This window comes from Gorilla gorilla, chromosome 5 (genome assembly GCF_029281585.2).
Source record: "Gorilla gorilla gorilla isolate KB3781 chromosome 5, NHGRI_mGorGor1-v2.1_pri, whole genome shotgun sequence".
Classification (NCBI taxonomy): Eukaryota; Metazoa; Chordata; class Mammalia; order Primates; family Hominidae; genus Gorilla; species Gorilla gorilla.
The window spans coordinates 57,618,926-57,645,478 of NC_073229.2; the positions used below are offsets into that span (position 1 = coordinate 57,618,926).

General features: G+C 47.0%; 1 protein-coding gene across 7 annotated transcripts in view; it reads left to right on the forward strand.

The window, feature by feature from the left end:
- Window positions 1-26,553, forward strand: part of DAAM2 (dishevelled associated activator of morphogenesis 2) — a 114,656-nt gene that overhangs the window by 53,492 nt on the left and 34,611 nt on the right. For all 7 annotated transcript variants that reach the window (XM_019029453.3, XM_055392079.2, XM_019029454.3 and 4 more), the window contains exons 2-7: window positions 12,608-12,831; window positions 17,286-17,375; window positions 20,777-20,851; window positions 21,323-21,417; window positions 23,851-24,184; window positions 25,166-25,276. In XM_019029453.3, the coding sequence (XP_018884998.1) occupies window positions 12,664-12,831; window positions 17,286-17,375; window positions 20,777-20,851; window positions 21,323-21,417; window positions 23,851-24,184; window positions 25,166-25,276 (873 nt within the window). In that variant the 5' untranslated portion in view covers window positions 12,608-12,663. The remainder of the gene's footprint in view (window positions 1-12,607; window positions 12,832-17,285; window positions 17,376-20,776; window positions 20,852-21,322; window positions 21,418-23,850; window positions 24,185-25,165; window positions 25,277-26,553) is intronic.

Below are 26,553 nucleotides of genomic sequence, written 5' to 3' on the forward strand. Positions count from 1 at the left end.
ACCCCACATGCACATATACACTCATCACACATACATACACACCGCCTAAACATACCCTGCCACACATACACATATCACACACACTGCACGTACTACACATATACACCACACCACACATATACCACACACACAAACCCCATCTACACACACAGCACACACACAGCATACACATACCACATAGACCACACATACACATATACACACCACACATGCAACCTGCACACACCCCCTACATACACACACATGTACAACACACACATGTACACAAACCCCATCTACACACATTCTACACATAAACACCACATATACACATACCACACACACACACCCCACACATACCCATATCCCCATATCCCATCCCGACAAATGCCATACACATACCACATATATACACCAAAATACACATGTCACACACACACCATACATACACATGTGCACATACCACACATGCACATACACATACACCACCTACACACACACCACACATATGCACCACACATACACATACTACACAACACACCACAGCACAGCACAGATACATGTAGACACACACCAAACATACATATATACATACATACATACATACATACATACACATACACACGCCACCTACACACACACCACACACATACTCTGCCTATGCACACCACACACACCACACACATATCACACATACATACCATATCACACCACACATACACATATACACACACCACACATGTACATATACCACCTACACACACACCAAACATACACATACCCCACTTACATACATGCTACACACATACTACACATACCCCGCATACACCACATGCACACCATACATATATACACACACCATACATGCCACACCTGAACACACACACACACACCACACATACAATACGCACACCACACACATCCCATCTACATACACACCACATACACTACACAAACATATCACAAATATACATACCACATCACACCATACGTACACACACCACAGACACATACCACACGCACATAAATCCTATCTATACATATACCACCTATAAACATATACCACCTACACACCAACACATATGCCACCCACACACGTGCCACATACACACCACACATACACCACATACACACACCCCATCTACATACACACCACACACTACACAAACATACCACAAATACACATACACATACCATATCCCACCACACATACACACACCTCAGACATATACCACACACATATAAACCCCATCTACACACACACACACTTGAACATATACCTCTTACACACCACACGTACACATATGCCACACACACACATGCCACATACACCATACATACACATACCCTCTCTACACACATACTATGTGATCACACACACCCCACACACATCACACATACATATCACACCACACATGCACATATACTGCCTATACACATCACACACATCTACCCCACCACACACGCCACACACATGCCACACATACACACCACACATACACACACCATACCACATACACACACCACACATATACAACCTAAACATACACACACCACACACACCACTTATACATGCATGCACACATCACATACACACCACACATCACATATACACACCACACCTCACATACATATACACATACACCATACGTGTATGTACACCAACTATGTGCACATACCACATATAGTCATACCCTACCTACACACACACCACACATACCACACATATACCCACCACACCACACATACACATATACACACACCACACATACACATTCCCCACCTACACACACCACACACTCACCACACACACCGCACACATACCACAAATATATGTACCACACCACATACACATATACCACACATGCGCATACACCAAGTACACATACCACACATATGCTACCTACACATACATAAACATACACCATACCACATACACACATAAATACATACCACACACACATACCACTCCCCACCTCTTCACCCAGAGAGTCAAAGACATGCATTCATGTCTTCTCTCTCCTCCTCCCTCTCTCTTCCTGTCTTTAGTGAGCATCTCCTATACTTGCTTGTCCAGTGCACAAGGACTCAGGGTCCCTCCTGGACCCCACTCAATCCACATCCCTCCCGATGCTTTGTCCTGAAAACTCCGTTTCATGGCTCCCATTCCTAGTCCTCTTTGCCATCTCGTCTGCCTCTAATAAATTTCTGGAGTGTGACCTAGGCTGTGAGTGCCCTGTTCTTATCCACCCGGGGCCCTAGGCTGCTGTCAAGTCAGCTGAACTCGGGAATGCAGAATAACTCGAGAAGCACATCATTCAGAGAGCTGTTTGCAGGGTGGCTAGGAAAGGGGGAAATGAGAGAGGTTGGCCCTGGTCTCAGCATGGAATCACGTGGGGCTGGTTTGGAGCCTGGTATTTGGGAATGAAACAAATGCATCCAAGGTGTTTTAGAAAAAGGTGCTGAGAATCATTCGCAGGATGGGGCATTAGGGATTGAAGACAAAGGACAAAAGGGACGCTGAGCTTGGGAGACTATAGCTCTGTAAGGGCAGGAGCTGTGTCTGATGAGTTTACCTGCATGTACCCAGCCCCAAGAGCAGTGCCGGGCATGGAGTAGGTGCTAAAAATCAATGGTGGTTGGATGAATAAATGAGCAAATGAGTGAATGATGAACTAAAGGGAGTTCATGGGATAGGATTCAATTCAAACAGCGTCATTTAACACCTCATATACTGTCTGACACAGATCCTGGTGATGGGGTAGAAGAAACTACTAGACAATATGTAGTTTGACTGGCTTATTTACAGACAGGGCCCAAAATACTTATGTTCTCTTGCCCAAGGCGTTTTCAATCTCCTATGGCATCAATAACCCTACGTTGGACTTCTGTTCTTGATCTTTGGTAGCATCTCTGAGTATTCCCAGCTCTCATTCTACTCTACGACGCCTCCTCTAAACCATGTTTATGAGCAGAAGGTTTAGGGTGGACTAGAACCCCCGCTGGCATACAGTTCTGCAGACATTCCGCAGATTCAAACGTTTGTACTTCCCTTATCATAATCACATCCACACTTTTTTTTTTTTTTTTGAGACGGGGTCTCGCTCTGTCGCCCCACATCCACACTTTATTATATTTATTTGTCTCTCTTCCCAACCAAACTGAACTCATGCTTATTTTACATTTTTACAGCTCTTAGCATGGTACTTAGGGGCCCAACAAATATTTGTTTGAAAGAATGAATGAAGTGGTGAAATTGTACACACAACATTTAGGAGGAGGAAAGGAGTCACCCTGGATCTACATTTTCAACCACATTTGCCTTTCAGGGGCCAGCTCAGCTCCCATCCTACCCCCTAGTTACTGCCCCATCCCAGTCTGCCCTCCCTGAGGAGATGGACTGTGCCTGTGGGTCCTGAGGCAGGAGCAGGGGCCTTTCTGGTAGAAAGGCAGGAAGGTCACCTTGTACTGCAGAAGGCACAGCCCCGGGGGCCAGGTGGGGCCACGTGCACAGGCCCCGCTGTGTTTCTAGGGCAGAGTTGGCCTGACAGAACCTCGAGGTCCTTCCCTCAAGAGTGACAGAATGCTTTTTGTGCTGGGACCCTGGGAGAGAGGATCAGGAATAGTAGCCAGTGGAGGCTTCTCCCAGTCCTGGGCTGTGGAACGGTGCTGAGGCCTCAGTGATGGGTTGCTCTGGTGGGAGAGCTGGGAGTGGAGCACAGAAGAAAGCTGGAGGCTCCTTTCCCTGCGCCTTTCAGTAACAGCAGCCCCATCTGTGTGAGCCAGAGGAGGGGCTTGGCTTCTGGAAGCAGAGGGGCGAGGCCTCAGGTTCTCCTGTGTAGGGTGATTTCCCTTTGGCCAGGAGCCCCAGACTTACGGCGCTAATGGGTAGCAGAGACATGGGCGCTAAAATTCCTTCTCTTTCACTTCATAGCTGTTGCCCAGAGAGCTCTCCATGCTCCCCAGGTTCATAGTCAGCCCAGGTCCTTGCTCTGTGTGTCCAGCCCCTCATCCTCTCACTCACGTGCCGGCACCCGTCCATGGCACCACCAGCATCCACCCCTTCCTCTCTATTCTTGACGGTTCAGGGTCTCATTCCCTTCTACCCAGACACACCGACTTGCCTCCCTAACTCTTCTACTCTTCCACTTCTCCCTCTTGTCTTCCCACCCCATACAGTGCCACCAGAAATGTCTCTTCTAATCTCAGACCTCACAAACTCACTCCTCTACCATAAGCCAAGGAACTAATCAACAGCAAGCCACACACTCTCCAATGGCTTCTTCCTTCTTCCCCTGGCACTCAAGGCCCTCCTTTTTCTGGCTGTAGTTTTGGTTCCCACTGCACCTTTTTGAGCCCTGAGAGGTGCAGTGGAACCACCCTAGTGGAGCTTCTCATTCATTTGGGCTGTCGTTGTGCCAGGTTCTCACTCTGGCATGCCACTTGTTGAGAATGCTTTCCTGGACACCCCCTGAGCCCCTGGCATGTGCTGACGCCCTCTCTTCTTCTGAGGCCCAGCTTCGTTGACACTTCCTCTGGTGAATGTTCCAGATCCTTCCAGCCAGAAGTCACTCTTCCCCACCTACAGTCCCAGGGCCTGGAGCCGCACCTCCTTGCCTCCCTTACATCCTAGGATCTGATGTCAGGCTCATCTAAGATACCCAGAACATTGCTTTATACATGGCATTTACTCGGTGGGTGGGTGGATGAATGGATAAATGAATGAATGAATATTTGACCATGACCTTGGAGAACTATCATCTGCTTGTTTAGTGCCCTAGTGAGTCAAAGAAACCTTTATTCTCTTTATCATTTCTCAAAATGAGAAAAACAGTTGGAAAATCCTCAACTCCCACCCTCACCCCCAAGTTTGAGAAATGCCACTCTGAGGGATTTTCAGTTTCACTTTTCCGGAAAGACGTTCCTTTCTCTCCTTCCTCTTCTCCGGTCTCAGCGATGCCCCCTGTGTCTCCCACCCCTAGGCCTGCACAGAGGGGACTCAGAGGCCGAGATAATTTACTTTTGCTTTCTTTGCCTTTTCCAGAGCATAGGGGGAAACCGTAATTTAGGCGGCTGCTAAGAATAGCTCCCCCAATCCTGGAAAGAGCGTGTGCTTATTTTTGAAAGTGCTCCTTGTCTCTCCCCCAGCCCTGCCCGAGGCTCACAGTACAAGTCAGTCAAATTGTTCAGGGCAGCAGTGGTGTCTGGAGACCTGGTTTGAGTTCCTAGGTTCATACCTAGCGTCCTTCTGAGCCTCAAGTTTCTTCGTCTGTAAAAAGGGAAGATGAAAGTTTGAGATAAACCTCGAATATGGTAGGTGCTCAATAAATAATTATATCTTTATTATGGTTGGAATCACTGGATTTAGAAGGCAACGCTCTCAATGGGTCAGATAGTACAAGTGAGGAGCCAGTACGATATATTAATTGGAATCATATGAAATCGGTGTTTCTGTGGACTAAAAATAATTGGATATTGTCAGTTGCATAGGAATCAATCCAGTAATCCAGGAGTTGGCAGTCTTTCTATAATGGGCCAGATAGTAAGTGTTTTTGGCTTTGTGGGCCATACGGTCTCTGTTGCATGGTAGTAGCCGTAGACAATACTTAAATGAATGTGCATGACTGTTCCAGTAAAACTGTATTTGGGAAAACAGTCCGTGGGCTGAACATGGCCCCTGTAATATCTGCCAAGCCCTATAGTAATATGTAAAACTAATGAAATTACAGAAAGAAAACTCTGTAATACCGTCAACATTCAGGTATCTTCACAAGTAGAACAGCAGCTTATCTGTGTAGCTATTAATAGTCTTTACTTTTACTAGGCTCTATTCCAAATGCTTTACAAATATTAACTACTTTAATCCTCCTGACAACCCTATGAATTATGTACTATAATATTTCCCCTGTTTTATGGCTGAAGAAACTGAGGCTCAGAGAGGCCAAGTAACTTGTTTGAAGTCACCTGGTTAGAGTTGATGGCAACTGAACAGAATTCAACTGAGTGTGTAGGGTAGAGTTGGGTGATGGTAATTCAACAGCTTCAGGGAGGAAGTGGATGGATTAGAGCTAAGAGGAATCCCCAGGTCTGCTTGCTGTCCACCAGCTTGAGGAGATGGTCTGCAGAGGCTTGGGGTGGAAGCAGGTGTGGTGTAGGTGGGCAGTGGGGACATGTGTGGGCAAAGAGTCTGATAGTGTCTCTTGGGACACAGGATGGAAAAGCATAGATTCTTCCTTTGGGAGCCAGGCCCCAAGCTGAGCCTGGGGCCATTTCCTGGGTGACTCCCAGCAGCACATGGCACGTGGAGGGTCAGCATACAGGGAGCAATGTCCGCCTGTGGAGCAGGAAATTGTTTACATTCCTTATGTTCCATGCAGCAGCTCTGGGAAGCTCTGAGCCCCATTCCCAGCCCCAGCCCCAGCCCCAGGGGACCTGGTGGGGAGAGGAGGGCAAAGGAACAGGCTCCCCAGGATGCCTGCAGCTCTGCCATCAAACCAGGGTACTCGCATACCCTTTCCATTTGCTTTGCCTGTTGATTTAGCCACCAAAGAATGAAGCCACTGGTCAGGACTCTGGGCTCACACATGCTGTGCTCTTCCTTCTGCGCTTCTGCTTATGCCGTTTTCCTTGCCTGGAGTGCCTTTTCCCTCCCCTTGCACCCTTCCTTGATTCTCTCCTCTCTTTCAAGGCTGGCTCAATGTCTGCTCCTCCTGGAAGCCTGCCCTGACTTCCCCTTTACCCCCCACCCCCCAGGCTGGACCAGGTCCTCCTTCTCAGGGCTGCCCAAACACCTCGCTCTCTAACTCTCTTCGTTGTCACTGCCTGGACTCTCCTTGCTTTCCCACTAGAAGGAGACTTTTAGGAAAGGGATCACACCTTGTTTACTCCTGGGTCCTCATCACAGGTCAGTGTTCAACACATGGCTAGAAGCTGGTCAAAAGCACATTTGTTTGAATGAGACACTACTGTCCTCAAACCCAGCCCTTTCACTTCTAAAACTTGGTCTTTGGGCAACTTGCCTGACCTTTGAGACTCTTAATGTCATCATCAGTAAGAAGGGATCGTGATATCATTGTAGGGTTGGGGGAATAAATGAGATAATGCAGAAAATTATCAGTATAATACCTGGTTCTCAGTAGGTACCTTGGAAGTGACCAGGGAGAGATAGTCAATACCATGTCCTTGTCCTGTTACCCCTGTGTCTGAAGGTAGGAAAGGAGGCAGTTTGATACGAGGCAATTTGAATGTCCCAAAGCAATAGCATTTTCTGCAAGAGCTAGAGGAGGGGCTCATGAGTCAGCTTTGGTTCTGTGACAAGACCACTAGGCTTAGAGTAAGAATACTTACTTGTGAGTCCTAGCTCTATCTCTTAGCAGCTGGGTGTCATAGAGCAAGCCATGTAACAGCTCCTGAAGCCTCAATATTTTTATCTGTAAGAGGGGATAATAATAACCACCTTATAAGGTCATTGTGAAGCTGAAATGAGATTGCCCAGCTGTGAGAACACCTGGCCCAGCTCACAGGAAATGCAGAATCATGAATTATTAATATGAATCTGTGTAACACTTGAGAAAACTCTGAGCAGATCTCAGCTTAGGATACTTTCTGGACATGTGCCTTATGGCTTAGTGGCTTACCGCTTTAGAGTCAGACAGTCCTGGGTTTGAATCCTAGCTATGTCCCTAACTAGCTATGTGATCTTAGGCAAGCTACTTAACCACTCTGAACCACAGTTTTTGTGGCTTTTGTTTTTGTTGTTGAATTTTTGTTTTTTTCTCCATAAGTTCTATAAAATGAAGCCAGTTATCTCAGAGAGTTGTCGAGGGAATAAAATGTCGACATAGCCAGTGTCTGGCATGTAGGAAAGTCTCAAGTGTTAGTATTATTCTGCTTCTATGTAAGACTGAGGGATAAACACTGATGATATGGGGCTTTTGAAGTCCTGAAATGTGAAAGCTGGTGTGTGCAGTGGCTAGGGGTTAGGGTTTGAGGGTAAAGGCTAGGATTGCATCTTTACCAACCAAATGGAAGGAATCAGCTCAAGTGGTAGGAAGTCCTTCCTGGCTCGGAGAGCAATGTGGGGGAAGCGCTCAGTACAGGCAGAGGACAGCCCCTTGGGAAGCCTTTGGGAATAGGATTGCGAAGGCAGTATGAAAGGTCAGAGGTGGGAAAGTCCTTGGAGGTCTTTAGTCAAACCCTGCCATTGCACAGAAAGGAAACTGAGGCCCAGAGAGACTAACACCATGGCCTGCTGAACTCCCGCTGGTGAGTGACAGAACTGGGACAGGCAATGTGCTTTCACTACAATGTAGAGGGACTGTGACGGTGATGGGTGCAGTCAGGCTGGAGCCACGAGAAGCATTGCTTAACTGGCTGTGACCTATGGTTTGGTGTCTTAGGCCAGTTGGTCTGTGCTTAGGGACTAACAGTCCTGAGGAGACCTTGTCCCCACAGGAAGAGGAGAGGGAGCAAGGAGACAGGATGTGGAGGGCAGGGAGCTGCTGGCGCTGGGGAAGTTTTCAGGGAGAGAAAAGTGGGTGGAGGTGGGGGCAGTTGAAATCTGTCTGGCCTGAGTTCAAGTCCACTTGGTTTCCTTGTGTCTTTGCATCCCCTTTTCTCCAAATTGCTTCTCAATTCTCCTCCGAGGTGGAAACCTCATTGTTCCTCTTCTAAAGAGGTTTTGCAGAAAGGAATTCCTGTGGCCACTTCACCTTCTCCTCTCCCTGTCCAGGGCCAGTGATGAAGATTTGCTTATCTTTCTACCCAGAGATAGCTCAGAGCCCAGGGAAAAGCACAGCTCCCCTGGCCTAGAGGAAGGCAGAGCTGGGTGACTTCATAAATCTGGCCAGGCACATTCCCAGAATGCCAGGCCTCGGTCACCCCATCATTGCCTGGAGAAGCGCTGAGGCTTGCAGGCTTTGGGCAGGGCGAGTCTTACCTTGCTGGCGATGATGGGAATGGAGGCCCACTGCAGGGTGGCGCTTCCTCTAGTGTCGCCCAGTGTGCTCCAACCATTTCACTTCTGTTACTTCCTGTAATCCTCACTGAAACCCAGCGAGGAAGACCCTGTGATCAGGGTGTCACAGATGAGGAAGCTGGGGCTTCAGAGGTGAAGAGTACTCATGGGCACTAGCTGAGAACACAAAGGTGGGGGAATCCCAGTCTCCTGACTTCAAAGCCTCTGCTCCCCACCCCACCCTGCTACTAGGAAGCTGGAGTGAAAGAGGTGTCAGAGCAGGAGCGGGTGAGGAATTAGGGTTCAGATGATGGAAGCAGCTCCTACTGATGAGGAGAAGGAGGCAGCATTTGGAGCCTCTATAAACCTCTCCAGCTCTCTAGAGGGATTTCTAAACTAAGCTGTAGAGATTGATCTGCTCTAGCGGAGGGAGGCTATGGCTATGGGGGAGCTGAAGGCAAGGTAAGAAAAAAAGCCCATTGACAGGGAAGACAAGGTCTGCTGGGGCAGTGACCGGACCACAGCCTGGCTGCTGGAGTCCTGGGTTTTAATCTCAGCTCTGTTCCTAGGCCTGTGACCTCAGATAAGACAGTTCCTCTTTGGACCTCCATTTTCAGATCTCTACCATGAAGTGACATGATTTCTAAGGCCTCTTTTGGCAGAGAACCTGTGATTTTAGTCTTGGATGTTCAGATGGGGCCTTAAGAAAGGGAGGCAAGGAAAGACTTAGGGTTTGGTTGGGAGGGCATTGTCCTCAGGAGCATAAACATACTTGGGAGCTGTCATACATGCAGCCCCTCAAAAAGACACATATGCAGCAGCCCCCTGAATGCACGAGGTCCTTCTCTTGGGGGATGGTACTTCCTGTTCGCAGGGTCTGTGTCTACTTCTCCTCTCCTGAGGGCCGCTGTGCCTCACTCCCCGTACTCAGGGGAGATGCTCTAATATTTAACAACAGGTATGGCACAGGCCCTGGCCAGTCAGAGCAATCATGGCTGTAAACAGCTGGTTTAAGACTGTACCAAGGTGCACCAGCTATATGCCACCCCTGCTGCCATGTCTGATTCCTCTAGTAGAGCCAAGAAAGGTAAGAGGGAGACTAGGGAACAAGAGGCTGGGGAAGTAAAGGCAGAAAGAGGGGTCACAGGTTCTCCTTGTCCCTCCCTCATGGTGCTGTCATCCCACCCTCCCCGCTGCCTCTCGGAGCTCCCTTCCCGTGCCTTGTGCCCTGAACAAAGCAGTCTTGCTTGCCAGCTGCAGCTGCGTTCTGGAGGCTGATGGAACCAAGGGGATCTGGTCTGTATTCCATGTGATCATCCCACACTTGACAATGGGCAGGGGACCCCAGGGATTCCACCCCTACCTGCCTGAAGAGTTGGTGCTTTACTAACCCTAATGGTCAGAAACCAGGGCTTTGTCTTACCCACTCTTTGCCATTGGCTATCAAGTCCCAGGGGAACCCCAAAGTCCCCCTTCCACTCTGTTTTACTCTAATGCTAACCTACTCCAGGTCTTTGCTGCCATGTCCCTGGATTGCTGTGCTAGCCTGCTGGCTGCTTCTCCTACCCTCAGCCTCTAGGATGGTTCTCTTTTTCCTTACAAAGGTTCTTGATTGCTTATTAATTGCTAGTAGTCAAGATTTCCATCAGTATTTTTTGACTGATTAATAAGGACCCCTCTTTCCTCCATTTCCATGAGAATAGGTCATTTCCCAAATGGTCAAGAAATATTTACTGAACCCCCATGAAGCACAAGGCTTTTATTGGCTATAGAAATGGGGATGGCTGTCAAAGAAGCAGGAGACACAGCTCCTGCCCTCCAGGAGCCCTCATGATATTTGTGAGAGCCAGCAGCAAAAAGATAACCAGTAATACAAGGGCAATCTTCCATAATGTGTTATTTGAGGTTTTTCTGCGCCTATTAAAAATTCTGTCACAGTTTATAAAGAAAGAGAAAATGGAGCTGGTAAAAAATTCTAGAATGACAGTTAAAATAGAGCATGATGTATGAGAGGCCAGATGAGATTATACTAAATTATTAGCTAGGACTTAGGAAATAAAGCCGTGTTCTCTAGAAGTTACCCTGAGTTCACTAGGAACAAATTATGCCACATTTATATTGTTCTCTCTTTTGATAAGATTCTAGAGCTTGGTTCAAAGGAGTGTCATAGATTTAGCATATGTTGAGTTCTACAGGGCTTTAGGGGAAATCTCTCATGTTGACTTTATAGAAAAGAGGGCTAGATGAGAGCATAGTTACATAGATTTAGAGCTGGTTGAATGACTGTCCCCTAAGAGTATTGATGAAACTTCCCTGGCATTCCTAGATCAGATTTTTGTGTCATTAGGGTCTGTGTCCTTGATGTGGTCAACATTTTTAGCAAAGATGTGCATGATGACTACAGAGGCATTCTAATCTGTTAGTAATCTGAGTCCAGGAGAAATAGCTAAGAATCAGAATTCTAAAATATATTGACTGCAAACCAATGATACTCAACAGGGATAAAAACAGAATTCCATATTTATGGCCAAAAAATTAAGATCTATAAGTATGGGATGGGGAGAATCTTGGCTGGGTAGCAGTTTGGTGCATAAGCTATGGTCTCTCTACTGAACCCCCCTAGGTTGTCAGGAACGAGTGGTTGAGGATGATTCTGCCTCTCAGGAGGCATGTGTACTGGTTGTTGGATTGAATTGATCTAGAGGCCATGTGGCACCAATGACAGGGGTAGCGTTCTTTCTCAAGCTGGTCATCATTGACCTAGGCTTTCCTAGTGGCGAGCCAAAGCCTTAACCCTTTCTGTCCAATGACTACTCAGCTGTTAAATGTCCATCAGTTCTGGTCTCTGGACAGAACAGTGTTCTCTGTGGTTGGCTGGTATGATAAGAAAATCTGAGCAGATTTCTTCTGAAAATCTGAGCAGATGTCAAATACCATTCCAATGATCAGTCCTATTTCTGTACCCAGGCTTCGCTCTGACTCCCCTGGGTAACTCTCTGAGGACAACTGGCCGCCTCCTTCTAGAAGGATCAGTGAACCACTGCCTGTTGCTATTTCACATTCATCCAAACATGCCTGTACAGAAAACTGAGCACAAAACTGTACAAGCCTCTGTAGTCTTCCGTCTTCCTCCTGCTCTAGAGACCCAGGCTGCAGGAGCTATGCCACATCATTAGCTCAGTGTTTCCTCTGCCAGCCTTCTTCAACTCTTTCCTCCCCATTGGTCCATGCCTTTAAATCAGTTATCCCCAGACCCGGAAATGAATCAAGTGAGTAAGTGAGCCTTGCTGGAAGCTGATCTTACGGAAGACAGGGAATAGGATCCCGTCCACACATTTATGGAAAGTCAGCTCTGGTCACATGGAAGTCACATTCAGTGACCCCAGTCTTTGTCCTTCTCTGAGGGCAAGGAAGGGGAATATGAAAGTGTCTTGGCAGATAACACTCAGAGGACATGGTGGGGAGGATATGTAAATGCCTCCAGGTGGGAAGAGCTGGAGGGAACAGAGGGATGCTGTGGGAGGAAGGGCGACAGCGGGGTGGGTGGGGCTTTGCTATTGGGTTGAGGGCTCCCAGCAACCTGTGGGACAGAGGTTATGAAGGCAGAGTGACCTCTGCCCTGGCCTATCTGACTGTATGCCTGACCACCCTGTGTTCTCTCCTCTTGTCCAGATCACAATGAGGACCTAGGGCATCTGCCTGCTGACGCCCCCTGGCCTGCAGTGACCATGGCCCCCCGCAAGAGGAGCCGCCATGGCCTGGGCTTCCTGTGCTGCTTTGGGGGCAGTGACATCCCCGAAATCAACCTCCGGGACAACCACCCTCTGCAGTTCATGGAGTTCTCCAGCCCCATCCCGAACGCAGAGGAGCTCAACATCCGCTTTGCAGAGCTGGTGGTCAGTGAGAGGGTGGGGAGAGACAGTGACAATGGGGAGGAGGGTGGATGGAGAGGCAGAGCTGGACAGAGGGCAGGGCCCCTGTGCTGGGGTCTCCATCTCTCAAAACTCCTCTTGGGAGGAGATAGGCCCCCAGGACACCTCAGCTATGTTGGGGAACCAGAGTCTCTCGCTGGGATGGACAGCATAAAGTGTGTCCCCAGAAGAATGGTCCTACCTCCTCTCTGCATTGGATTGTAGACCACATGGTGCAGTAATTAGGTTATCATAGGAAGGGGCAGCTCTGGGTTTTGCAAAATAAGATGGTGAGACATCTCAAAGAACATCAGAACATTTGACGCCTTTCTCTCTTCTGCTCCTTGGAGTTTCCCTGGGATCTTTTAATGTCCGAGGCACAAAGAAGGGACAGAGTGGGATTCTGTGGGCAGACACTGTGCACCTTGGAACAGGGGATGATTGGCTAGGAACCTGGAGGTGGAAATGCCTATGTCATGCCTGGGGTCCCAGTTCAGGCCTGGGATGATTATGTGCTGTGCTTAGCAAGGGGCAGGCGGAAGCTCTGCCATTCACACCCGGACCAGCCTGTGCTGATTCTGCAATGCCCGCCCAGACCAGCTTTCAGACTGCCCTTGTGAGAAGCCCGTGTGTGTGCAGCTTTATACCCTGGCCACAAATAGACAGGCTAGGAAAGAAGCATGATTCCTTCTCTCTTTGGAGGTCTGGTGGTGAGACAAAGTCTGCACACCAAGGGAGGTCCCAGGCCTGGTAAAGAGCCATAAGTACATGTTCATCTACCATTAGCTCTTGGTCACTCATTCTGTGGTGGGCCATTAGTAAGCCAGTAAAGAAACAAGGCCATGTGGTTGGAATGTGGTTTTATACTTGTATTTGCTAATAGATATACCTGGTTAAGCCAATCCAGCTCTTTAAATAACAGGGTCCCTGTAAGATGAGATTATGCAGGTTATATGAGAAAGGTGTCCAGCTTTCTTGTCACATCAGATTTAGGAAAACTCACTGTTTCCTGATTTTTTAGCTTTCCTCTGGATGGGGCAAGTGGTGTGGGCAAAGCGTTTGCTAGTGTAGAATAATATCTGGAGCCTGATTAGTGTTAGGGATATTTTCTTGAGTAGAGTGAGTTTTGAAAGAAGGACATGATAGGCAGTGTTCCTTTCTTTGGCTCTTTTATTCAACAGATATTTACTGAGCATCTTCAGGACAGGGACCCTTGCATGGCACTTTAGCAAAAACAAGGGTGAGTCAGACAAGTCTTGCCTGCAAGAAGAATAGCATCAGGTATCTCTCAAACAAGTGAACAATATTTCTTGGAGAGACTGCTGGGTGCTGGGCTGTATGAGGGTCCTAGGGATGTAGTGATGAGCCACCAGAGACCTCCCCTGCCTCCAAGAATGTGAAAGCCTAGTAGGGAAGACTGATTTTGAGGAGCAGTGACAAGTGTGATGAGTGCTAGGACAGGGAGCATTCGGGGGGTGGGGGCATGGGAGTGTCTAGCAGGGAGCTGTATTCTAGACTGGGAGAAGTCACAGTGGCCTCTGTGAGCAGTGACATTTCCACAGAGATGATTAGATCAGTGAATGAGGTTCAGGACAATGACAGAGGGTCTCCTGCAGAAGAAACGGCATACATGAGTCTCAAGTCAGAAAGGAGCTGGGTCCTTTTGGGGTACACAATGAAGACCAGAAGAACTAAAGTTTTTGGATTAAACCCTAAGGGCAGTGGAAAGCCATGGAAGATTTTAAGTAGGGATTTGAGGTGATCTGATCTGCTTCTCTAAAAGACCACGCAAGGTGCTCTGCTAAAGAAGGGTTCTGGGTTGACCATTTGGAGGCTTTTGCCTCCTAATCCTACAGGTTAGAGAGAAGGGTGCCTTAGACTAAAGTATTAGCAGTGAGGATGGAGAGAAGTGGATAGATTCAAGAGCTGTTTAGGAGGAAAGATAATAGGACTTGGTAGGATCAAAGAGTGAGTAGGAATCAAAGAATACCCTGGTTTCTGACATGAAGTGTTGGATGGATATTGGGGCCCTGGGCAGGATAGGATATACTGGAGGAGATTCAAGTTGAGGGGGCTGGGATGATGAACTCAATCCACACATTCTTTCTGTACATCGGTTTCCTTATCTGTAAAATGAGTTGTTATAAGTTGTTATTTATTTATGAATAAACATTACGTACTTAGAACAGTGCCTGGTACATAGTAACTCTACATAAGTACATCATAGTAGAGACGTACTGGAGACAGTGGGGCCCTAGGGTCTGGAGCTCAGGAAACTGTTGGCCTAGGGGTACAAGTTTGAGAGAGTTTGAGATAATAACTGAGTCCTGGGGAACAGGTGAGGGAGGATGGTGCCCTGAGGGACTTCTACATTTAAAGGTGGGATAGAAGAGGAGAAGTCATCAAGGAAGCCCACGCAGGAACATAGGGTGAAGCAGGAGAGACTGCTCAGGAGGGTAGTTGCTAAAGAAACCAGGGAAGTGAGGTTTCATAAGGACTGAGCAGTCAGCAGTCAGTCATGTGCTGCCTAGGCTGAGCAAAACCACCATTGATTTAGGGGTATAGAGACCACTGGCTGGAAAAGACAAGTGCATCAATCATCTGAATACAAGCTCACATGGAACTGCTCTGTAGTTCAGGAAGGGAGAGATTCTTCTTACCTGGGAAGGTCTACTGAAGACTTGCGGGAGGAGGCTGACACTGTGCCCTAGGAATTAGACCAGGTCCTTAGTGTGAGTGGGTGCAGAGGCATGTCCAGGTAGGACTCACTGTGTAAACAAAGGCACAGAGGTTGAAGAGGTGCAGAGTTTGTACTGGGAAATGTAAGGTGCATATAACTCTCCTTTTTCTTTCATTTCTGATTTTGATCGTGGGAAAGAAACCTCAAACAGGGTTCTGGGAATTTTGACAAAGAACTTCCTGGGATATATAGAGAGCAGTTCTAGGGAAGAACTTTTGTTTGGGATTAAATCTGCAAGAGTCTTTAGTTCCAGAGGCAGGTGAACTGATGGGTATTATTTCAAATAATCCTTGTCTGTGCTGTCTGAATGGCAGTCCCTGGCCACGTGGGACTACTGGCTCATCTGAATTGAGATGAACTGTAACTGTAAAATGCACACCAGATTTTGAAGACTTAGTGTGAAAAAAGGAATGTAAAATATCTCATTATTAATTTTCTACATGATTTTATGTTTAAATGATTATATTTTAGATTTACTGGTTTAAAATGTACTATGAAAACTGACTTCACCTATTTCTTTTAAATTTTTTAATGTGACTAGAAAAAATTGAAAATATATGTCGCCCATGTTATCTTTCTATTAGGCAGTTCTGATCTAGGTGAGAGAATAAAGTCTTAATATTCTCCCTTGAATAAAAGTATAGGGAAAAGATTACAGATATCAAAATTTAAGACTATTATACTTCCTTAGATATTGTTTTCACTGTTTATTGTATTTGAAAATATAAAGAGTCATAATATTATGCTTTGTTATGCTTAATTTATGCTTAATGCAAGTTTTGCTTTTGATTTTAAAAAAAGCACGCTATGTTCTCCATGGCCCATTAACTAGTCCTTTGATTAGCCCTGGCATTGCTCATGAATGACAGGAGAGGCAGCTTCAAAAAGAGAGCTTTTCAGGGGCCGTCTAGCATAGCAAAACCTTCAAATTCACCCTAAAATACCTGTGGAGTTACCCCAAATATGACCTCATAAAGTTCCAGTTAGCTCCTTGGAAAGTTTGGACTAGCCTGATGGAGCCCCATGCCTTCTCTTGCTGGTCCTGCAGTGGGAGGGGCTGCCTCCAGCAGGCACTACCTCCCTTGGAAGCAGATCAATGCCTCCCTGGGCATGGCTCGCCCATCCTACTCTGAGCAGCCCCTTGTCCTCACCAGCTCTCTCCAGCCTGTGCTAGGGCCTATGCTGAGTTTGGGGGAGCCAGAGAATGTCTAGGGCAGAGATTCGAAGGGCAGGTAGATGTGAAGGATGGGGCAAGAATCTGAGAGAGGCAGAACGAGATCTGCAGACAATTCCCTTCTTTGTTAGGCTTTGTATTATGGTGTCCACAAGCTTAAGAATGACAAGGGATGGAAGACAAGAAACCCCAGGGCGAGAGGATCAGGAGCTAGCAAAGCAATGCAGGCGATGGGCAGGGAACAGGGTGACCTGAAGCAGGAGGGTGGATTTGCAGAGACAAGGTTGGGGGTGGACAGGAAGTAAAGGGAGTGCAATAGAAGTCACATAGGGTTGGTTGAGGCAAGGGGATGGGGCTGTATCTCTGATAGAAAAAGAAATGCCCTATCATATCTTTGATGCTCTTCGGGAGGAAGATAGTAGGCTGAGGAACTGATTTGGGGGAATTGTAATTTCCTGCAGGGCTGACTATTCTAATCTCAACCATCCCTAGTGTCAGACGTATTTTTTCTTATTGTCTTTGCAGGATGAATTGGATCTCACTGACAAAAACCGAGAGGCTATGTTTGCACTGCCCCCTGAGAAGAAATGGCAGATCTACTGCAGCAAGAAGAAGGTGCCCTCTCTGACCCCTCTGGCCACATCTCAGGGTTCATGGCATGGGGTGGCTCTTGCTGCCTTGCCTGCTCATGCATTCACCTGATGTTTATTACATGCCAGCACTGTTCTAGGTGTTGGAGGAACAACAGTGAATAAAATAGAAAAAGGAAATTCTGTTGTCCTGGAGCTTACACTCAAAGAAATAGGATTCTCTTTTTCAAAAACGCTTAAAGCAGGACCTGCTGCATCCCAGGACTGGGGCTTGCTGGGAGACAGACAAAGAAGCAGAGTCTGGACTCTCTCGTGCCTGCTCCCAGGCATGGAGGGTGGGCATCATGGACCATACCTGGAGCAGCTTTGCTATAAGAAATCAGTTTGGGGGGCAGGGATGTCCTCTTTTGGATCTTTAGTCTCCACTCTGTCCCAGGCTAGGGCTCACACATCCGTGCATGTTCTCCTCAGCATATCCTCCCTCTCTTCTTGCTCATTAAAAGATGCTGTTAGCCTCCTGCTATGGCCCTCCCTAGAAAGCGGTATGCTGAGCTCCAGTGGGGCTTAATTGGACTTGATCTCCTCCCTTCTGCTTTCCCAGCGGCTGTGCATTCTTCTCTCTGCTGTCTCCATCTCCGTGTTTCTTCAGCTTGCCTCTGTCTCTACGTCTCTCTCTTGCCCCCTTTCTATTTTAGTCTGTTTCTTTTGCTCCTGAATTTTCTTTTCATGGCCTACTTTCCTCCTCTCCCCTCCACCCTCCCAGTTTTCAGACTTGAGTCCCAAGTCTAAAACTTGTTATTCTGCCCTCCTACATTGCTTTGGTGTTTGGGGACCAGAGCCTGGCTATTCCCACGCCTGAGGCTTAGGCTCCCTCCCTCCTGGGAGGAGACAGGAAGGTCTGGGCGGAGTCTGAGCCATGTATCCTCTGTGCTCCTGTGCCTCCTCATAGCTCTTCTCTTACTCTTCCTGCTGAAGACTTTATCCCATTCCGAGGTCTCCACACTGAGCCAGACTGACCTTGTAACATTGGAGGATTCAAATATACACCATTTCAGAGTTGCAGGAACCCGGAAAACCACACAGTGTCGATGCAGTCTCATTCTTTATTCTACAAATGAGGCCAAGAAGGCCTAGAGAGGCAAAACTCACCCATAGTCCACCCAGTCCCTTATGGCAACTGGCTGCCCATTGCTAGAACCTGAGACTGCTGGGGAAAATAGTGCTAGAGGCTGAGGACCTGTGACAAGAGGCATGGGCTGCACACGCTATGAGCCATTGTCTAGTATACTCAATGCATGCTTATTAAGCACCTGCAGAATATAACACTCTGTGTTTATGCATCTCATTGTGAGAAAAGCAGGTCTTTAAAAAGCTGAAATCATGGAAAGAAGGAAGGAAGGAAAGAAATTTCAGGCGTAATTAATCATATCTCATGATTCTCCATTTTCCAAATTGATTTACTACGGAGTTCCCTTAAGTTGGTCTCTTCTACAGCTGCTAAAACAAACAAACAAACAAAAAAACGGCCAGGCATGGTGGCTCACGCCTGTAATCCCAGCACTTTGGGAGGCCGAGGTGGGCAGATCATCTGAGGTTGGGAGTTCGAGACCAGCCTGACCAACATGGAGAAACCCCATCTCTACTAAAAAAATACAAAACTAGCCAGGTGTGGTGGCACTTGCCTGTAATCCCAGCTACTCGGGAGGCTGAGGCAGGAAAATCACTTGAACCTGGGAGGTGGAGATTGTGGTTAGCCGAGATCATGCCATTGCACTCCAGCCTGGGCAACAAGAGTGAAACTCCATCTCAAAAAAAAAAAAAAAAAAAAAAGATTTATTAAAATAGAAGGCATCTCTCACTGCCTTCCAAACCAAATTGTAATTTCCCCACACACTTTCACAACCTTCCACCTTCCCACATGGCACTTCCTCTGTCTATAACACCCTCCCCACCTGTCTTAGCTGTAATGCTCTTTAATAGCCCAGTGTTCTTAGACCACTCACGCCAACCCCCTACAAGCCTTCTGTGTTGGATGGATCACCCCCCAAGGTCTGCTATGGGTGGCTCTACCATAGAACATTTACCACCCTTTCTCTGGCACTGGACTGTTACATGGAAGGCAGAGACCATGACTCTTCACTCCGTACTTTCAGAGCTCAGCACAGTGATTGGCATCTAGCAGGTCCCCATTCAGCGCATATGGCATGGGTAAATGACGAGCCAGCAAGTTTAGGAAAGGATGTGTTTGCCGACACAATTGTTTTTGGTGCTGATTCCCCTCCCCAAGGCAGAAGGCAGAATGTTTGGCCTTCAGTCGTGGAGAATTTAACATGTATAACCATGATTAAATTTAACATTTAACCATGTGAAGTCATAAAGACCCAAACAAAGCAGCTTTTCTACTGGTCTAAGATTTGTATTTTGTGAAACAAAATAGAAAACATCGAGTGGATGGAGCTGAGAGCTGCAGGGCCCGCTGGCAGCTGGCAGAGAGGTGTTTTGTCAGGGAGGGTCTGGAGGAGGTTAAGTTTTCATGCCGATTTGGAAGCAGGAGAGTGGAGAAAGCAGATGGGGAGGAGCCTCCAAAGTGACCTGGGGCACAGGAACAGGAATGAGCAGGATGGGTGTGAGGCCCAGAAGCAGATCCATTTGGCTGGAGAAGGCTGGATTTTCAGTCAACATTAATATTTCTTTAACTCCCATCATTCTTGCCCATACTTGGGGAAGAGTCGAGCCTGTCTCTTGAGGGCTGAGCACTGGGCCAAAGGTCCTCGGATCTGGGCTCTGCCTCCGCGCTGCACATCCCCCTCATTCAGGAGTTTGCCAGGAATTAAATCACAGGCCTAAGGGGGTCTCCTGAGTCTTTTCAAAGCCCAAGGCCTTGGAAATTTCTCTATTTTTCTAAAGTTACTATTTAGTGAGTGCCTACTATGTGCCCAGTGTTTTCTATTAGTGTTCTAGAACTACCTGAAAGACTTAAGTTTTTAAATTTCCAAACTGTCACAGACCAATACTTTTGTAAAATATGAGAATGAGATTATCAGAAAAAGTAAAAAGATGTATAAAAATAAACAGGAATTTGAATTAGATTCAACAGCCAGGAAATTATATTTCATTAAATACAAGCTGAGCAAACAGAACAAGAGAAAAGAATTTTAAAAAAATGGTGCACGTTGCTCACTGAAAGTACACACACCTGCATAGTTACTGCCCGCGTCGTTGGCTGGCCATGAGAGTCAATGTTCATCATCCGTATTTCACCAAGGGAGAAATGGAAGCCTGGGGGAGAGTGTAATTTCCTCCAACCCACCCCACATGGGCAGAGCTGGGAAATGAATCCCTCTGCTGACACGGAATGAAGCTCAGGATCTCTTGCCACGGGCCTGTCTTGCCTGTTGGTCCATGCTGTCCTTTTTCTTGTTTCAGGAGCAGGAGGACCCCAATAAGCTGGCAACCAGCTGGCCTGACTATTACATCGACCGCATCAATTCCATGGCTGCGGTGAGTGGCTGCCCCTCTCTTGCCCTGCCCCAACCTAGAAAGGCTACGTCAGGGAGTGATTCCCCCAGCCCCCACCCCCGACACACCAAACTGCCTTTTACTGCTCCTCAGCGCCCCACTGCCCACTCACTGGAGTTCAGCAGCTTTCCAGTTATTCATGAAATTTTAAGGTAATCCACCCCTCCTCTGGGCAATCTCAGAGTCCCCCAACCATTTAAACATTTTAAAATCCATTTGGGCATCACACAAACTTGGGAAATAAACCGGGCCAGTACTTCTCTCCATTTCGCAGATGAGGAAAGTGAAGTCCCAGCCCAGAACCTAGGTCTTCCCAGGGGCCGACACTCGTCTCAGTAAACCATTCCCTGAGGCCTCACGCTTTCTGAGGCAAGCATGGCCCCTGGGTCACACCTGAGCTGGAGTGCAGAGGGTTGGGAGACAGGCAGCCCCTTTCTACCTGCTGGCCCTCAGATGCAGAGTCTGTACGCGTTTGATGAGGAGGAGACGGAGATGAGGAACCAAGTCGTGGAAGACCTGAAGACAGCCCTCCGGACACAGCCTATGAGGTAATTCAGTTTCCCCCTCTTGCTTCCTGCTGAGTCCCTTCACAGTTGGTCTCCTTGCCTTCCCGAAGCCCTGTGCAGTGCTCTGCTCCCATGCCGGTCCTCCTGGCCAACTCCGCCTCACCTGACTTCACTTCCCAGCCCCTACTCCTCTCCTGGGAGGCTGCCAGGGCTTGGGAGGAGGGGAGAGAAACCTGGGAAAGTGGGATAAACCTCAGGTCCTGAGGAGCTCTCTAAAGAGGAATCGAGGGCAAGTGCTTTTTTAAAATTTATTGATTTATTTTTGGTAAGGGGATAGAATAGGAGGGTGACCAAATGGACAAGGTACAAAAGAAAGAGCCTTGTGAGGATGAGGGGGCAGGGTGAGTGCCCCATCCAGGAAAAGAGGGACGCACGGGTAGAGAAGTACTCCAACCACTAGGGGGCGGTGTGGTGTCTCTGGATGGGATTTGCCATCTAGAATGGGAGCAACGCAGGCATGGAAAAGGGGGTAGAAGTCCTGGAGCCATAGGAGGACCCCTTTCCATTCCCAGGCCACAACGTGTGGGGCCCAAAGTGGGGCTCCTTGTGTCTGGGTCTGCCCCGTGGTGTGCTGGAACTGGCTAGTAACAGCTGGCGAATGCCGAGTGTCAAATTTTCAGCAATTTTGTAAGCTGGTTGTTAAACGTAGCTATGATTAAAATTTCAATTGTATAAATTTAAGATTCAGTAAGTTATATCAAAACAAAGGTAATAAATACTTGAAACTCTTCATTCCCAAATTACCTAATTATTTTTCTACATTTTACTATAAGGTATACTTTTGAGTTTACATGCATTGTATGTGCATGGAAACACTATGAAATATGCATCTCTTCCCAACTCTGCATTCAATGACATCATATCTGTAGCTTGAAATTGGCTATGCTGGGAGCATTTACACCATGGAAATGAGCAAACAATCAGGAGCCACCCTCCACCCTTCCCCTGGTGAAAAGCTAGCCATCCATTGCGTGGGAATGTGTATGTTGTCTGAGCTGAGCTCTCTCCCCAGGAGACTAGAAACAGCTTCAAGAAGAATGGGAGCATCCTAATTGTCTCTTGTCATTCTGGTAGTGGTGGGGTTCTGGAATGGGAAGGGGATAGAGGAAAGGATGAGGTAGTCAGGAAATAAAGGGGTTGAGGGGAAGTTGCCAGGTTTGTCTCCTACCCCAATTTATTGTAATTTCCCTTAATAATATTCTGCTAACAAAAGTTACATATTGTCATTGTGGAAATTTTATGGAATGCAGACAAGCATAAAATAGAAAAAAGTAAAAAATAGCTATTGTTAACAACTTAGTTTGAGAGCACATTCTTTTATTTTCTAGGCATATTTGTACAATAACATAAACACAAATACACTTGGGATAAGTAATGTTATTTATAATAATTTTCTTAGATCATTAATTATTTTACTAAATCAAGGGTACCTGTGTGTGTGGGCGTGCCATGGACATCCGGCACCCAGGTGAAACTTATGGACTGCTTCTCAGAAATGATGTTTTAAATAATAGATAAAAAGATAGGAATAACAAATCAATGAAAATACAGCTACAAATAATAAAAATGAGATAGCAATGAATTCTGCTTCTTTACACCTTAAATAGCAAGAGCTAGCTGCGAGTCTGATAACCATCGTAATTTTGAAGTACTGAGGAGTGTAAATGGTATTTTGAGATACCTGGTACAACTGTAATTTGGTATGAAAATAGCTGTGATTTCTTGGGGTGACAAAGTCACAGATTATGCTAATACTACTGTCATTTATTGCTTACATTCATCATTGAGGAAAATACTAAATTTTAATTAGAAGTTACCAAAAATAAAAATGTAATTTTCTTTTCCCACCCAAGTCCTTGGATCTGTGAATGCTATCCATAGATTCTTCAGCAGAACACAGACTCCAAATTAAGAACCCCTGAACTAAATGGGTTTTAATGTTTTTTTGCTAATATTCAAGATAGATAACTCTGCTATTTTCTTTAGGATCCCTTGAAATGTAGCTTCCCTAGGCTTAACTCCATGAGTTGATGATTCTGATGGCTTTCCTATCTGGAAGCCCTCTTTGTTATCCGACTGTAATTCTCTTAATCTCCATCCTCACTGGAGAGGAGGGTTCAGGTTTAACAGCTCTGATAATTATCATGATCATATGAAGAGGACTTCACATTCATACCATTTTAGCTATGCAACTGACAATGATATGCAAATACACAGTATTTAAAATGCAAATAAGACACAAGTCTTTTGTGAAGATGATAGGATTTCAGTGCTTTAGATAAACTACGAATAAACCAAGTGGCTACTGTAGGTGGGACAAGGTGCATGGTGGTACACAGGTAAGGGGGTAACTATTTGCAAAGTGTGCATAGAATCATATGCAAATATATGTTTGTTAATGGCTCTGATTGGTAGGTTTGTGACCCGCTTCATTGAGCTGGAGGGCTTGACCTGTCTGCTAAATTTCCTCCGGAGCATGGACCACGCCACCTGTGAGAGCCGCATCCACACCTCACTCATTGGCTGCATCAAAGCATTGATGAACAACTCCCAGGGGCGGGCACATGTGCTGGCACAGCCTGAGGCTATTAGTACCATAGCCCAGAGCCTACGCACAGAGAACAGCAAGACCAAGGTGGCTGTGCTGGAGATCCTGGGTGCTGTGTGCCTCGTGCCTGGTGGCCACAAGAAGGTGCTGCAGGCCATGCTGCACTACCAGGTGTATGCAGCAGAACGAACCCGCTTCCAGGTGAGGGGCCTGGCTGGAGGTGGGATGCCAGCTGGGTGGGGCAGAGGATGTCACATGTGAGTGAGAGCCTGAAGATTCTTTGCAGCAGAAACTGGGGGAAAAGGAAAGTAATGTGGTCTGCATGCCTGCTCCTGGAAGGTAACAGGTGAAGAGTACTGGGACCTGGAAGGCTTGCATAAAAACACATGCAGGGCCTTAAGAGTTGTGAGTTTGGCTGGGAAATGGACTTGTCCTCCTTATTAGTCAGTGGGTTCCTGGAAGCTGGAATATTGGCCTGCATTATTTTTGTGGCTCTGCATCTCCAACCTCAACACCTGGCTCATGATCGGAGCTCAGTCAAGAATTACTGAATTGAGTGCAATTGCTGAGATTGAGATTTTAAGTGCTATACTTGGGCCAGTACCTAATGTGGGACACTGGGACCATCCCTGGGAGCTTCAGCCATGCTATTCTCTTTTCTTTCCCTGACCTGCCCAGAGAAGTATCAATGAGATGAACAGTAAATATGAAGTGTCTTAGCACAGTGCCTGGCACAGAGTAAGTCCATAGAGACGTGAACTGATGTTACAAACTCCATGGTTTATTGCCAAAAACTGGGTCCTGACTCTTTGCAGAAGACGGAAAAGGGATAAAAGCAGTGTCCATACGATAAAGGAGCTAGGCAGGGAATACATATGAGCTGTAAACAGCTGGAGCACGGTGATAAAGCAGCACTGAAGCACTGCTCAACCATATAGACCAAGCCCCAAAGGCTGAGTGGAGAGGAAGTGAGGCAGCACTGCCACTGAGGTGAGAGGCAAGGGAATTTTCCAGGCAGAGGTGAGGTTTGGGGCAGCCCAGAGTAAATTGGACAGACCTGATTGGGTGGAGAGAGCAGATGGGGCATTCTAGGTAGTGGAGGTGACAGGAATAAAGGTGCAAAGGCCACACCTGTTGGGAACTCAGCCCTCTCCTCCTGCTCTGTTCTGCATTTCCACCTAGACCCTGCTGAACGAGCTAGACCGAAGTCTGGGCCGGTACCGGGATGAAGTGAATCTGAAAACAGCCATCATGTCCTTCATCAATGCTGTCCTCAATGCTGGAGCTGGAGAGGTGGGGTGCCTTCTCCTTGCCCTTGCTGTTCCCTGACTTTCTGGACCTGGGGTAGAGTGTGTGAGTGTGTTGCTTCCCCAATAATTGTTTTTGCTATTAAACCTGGGAGGGCTCCTGGGGAGTTGCCTACATAGGTAGCATCATGCACGGTGGACAGACCCAGAGCTGAGCTGGCTGATGATGGCTCAGGGTAGCAGAGAATCATTGGTGGGAGGAGGGCGAGTTTGGGCCCTTGTTTATGGAGAGCTGTTTCTGGACTGTTTTCTCATTGGCTGGTCATGTTCTTCTAGTGCCTTCTGTTAGGTGTGCCTTCTGGTTTCCCTTCCTTTGGGGTCAGAATGGGATTCTTGAAGTATAAAAATAGCAACAGGCTGGGTGTGGTGGCTCATGCCTGTAATCCCAGCACTTTGAGAGGCCTAGGTGAGTGAATTACCTGAGGTCAGGAGTTTGAGACCAGTCTGGTCAACAGGGTGAAACCCCGTCTCCACTAAAAAAATATAAAAATTAGCCAAGTGTGGTGGTGGGCACCTGTAATCCCAGCTACTTGGGAGGCTGAGGCAGGAGAATCACTTGAACCTGGGAGGCGGAGGTTGCAGTGAGCCGAGATTGCACCATCATTGCACTCTAGCCTAGGGGACAAGAGCAAAACTCCATCTCAAAGAAAGAAAAAAAAAAAAAGCAACAATAGAAGAACTTGAAGAGCAGGTGAACGTTCCAAATTCTAAGGCAATCAGATGCCCTGGTCAAGGTTAACTTGAAGGACAGAAGGGGCAAAGGGAGCAATTTAATGATCTTTACTTTCCCCTCTTTTCTGCCAGCATACTTTTTTTTTTTTTTTTTTAAAACAATTTGTCTTTATGCCCTGGGTTAGGGAAGGCCGGTTGGGGGAATAATCTGCCCCTAAGATGCTAACATCACCTTTGTTGGTACCACCTTTTCATGGTTGGCATGTGCTCTGATTAGCTGGTAACCACACCTCATCAGGTAATTATAACAAGTGTCATCCCTGTAGATTAGTTATGCTATGACCATTTCACAAATGGGGAAACTAAAAGTTTTCCCAAGGTCACAAAACCAGATCCAAGATCTGTCTGATTCCAAAGCTTGTGCTCCATGTCACTCTACAACACTGCTCTTTGGTGCTGAAGGCTAGAACTGGCAAGGGGCTTGAAGGAAGTGAGGCAGGAGACCTAAAAGAAGCTGGGCAGTGGGTTTGCTTTAAACTAAGAAATAAGGTTTCCATTCTTTCTTGGAACTCTGGGATTGGAAGCAGCTCC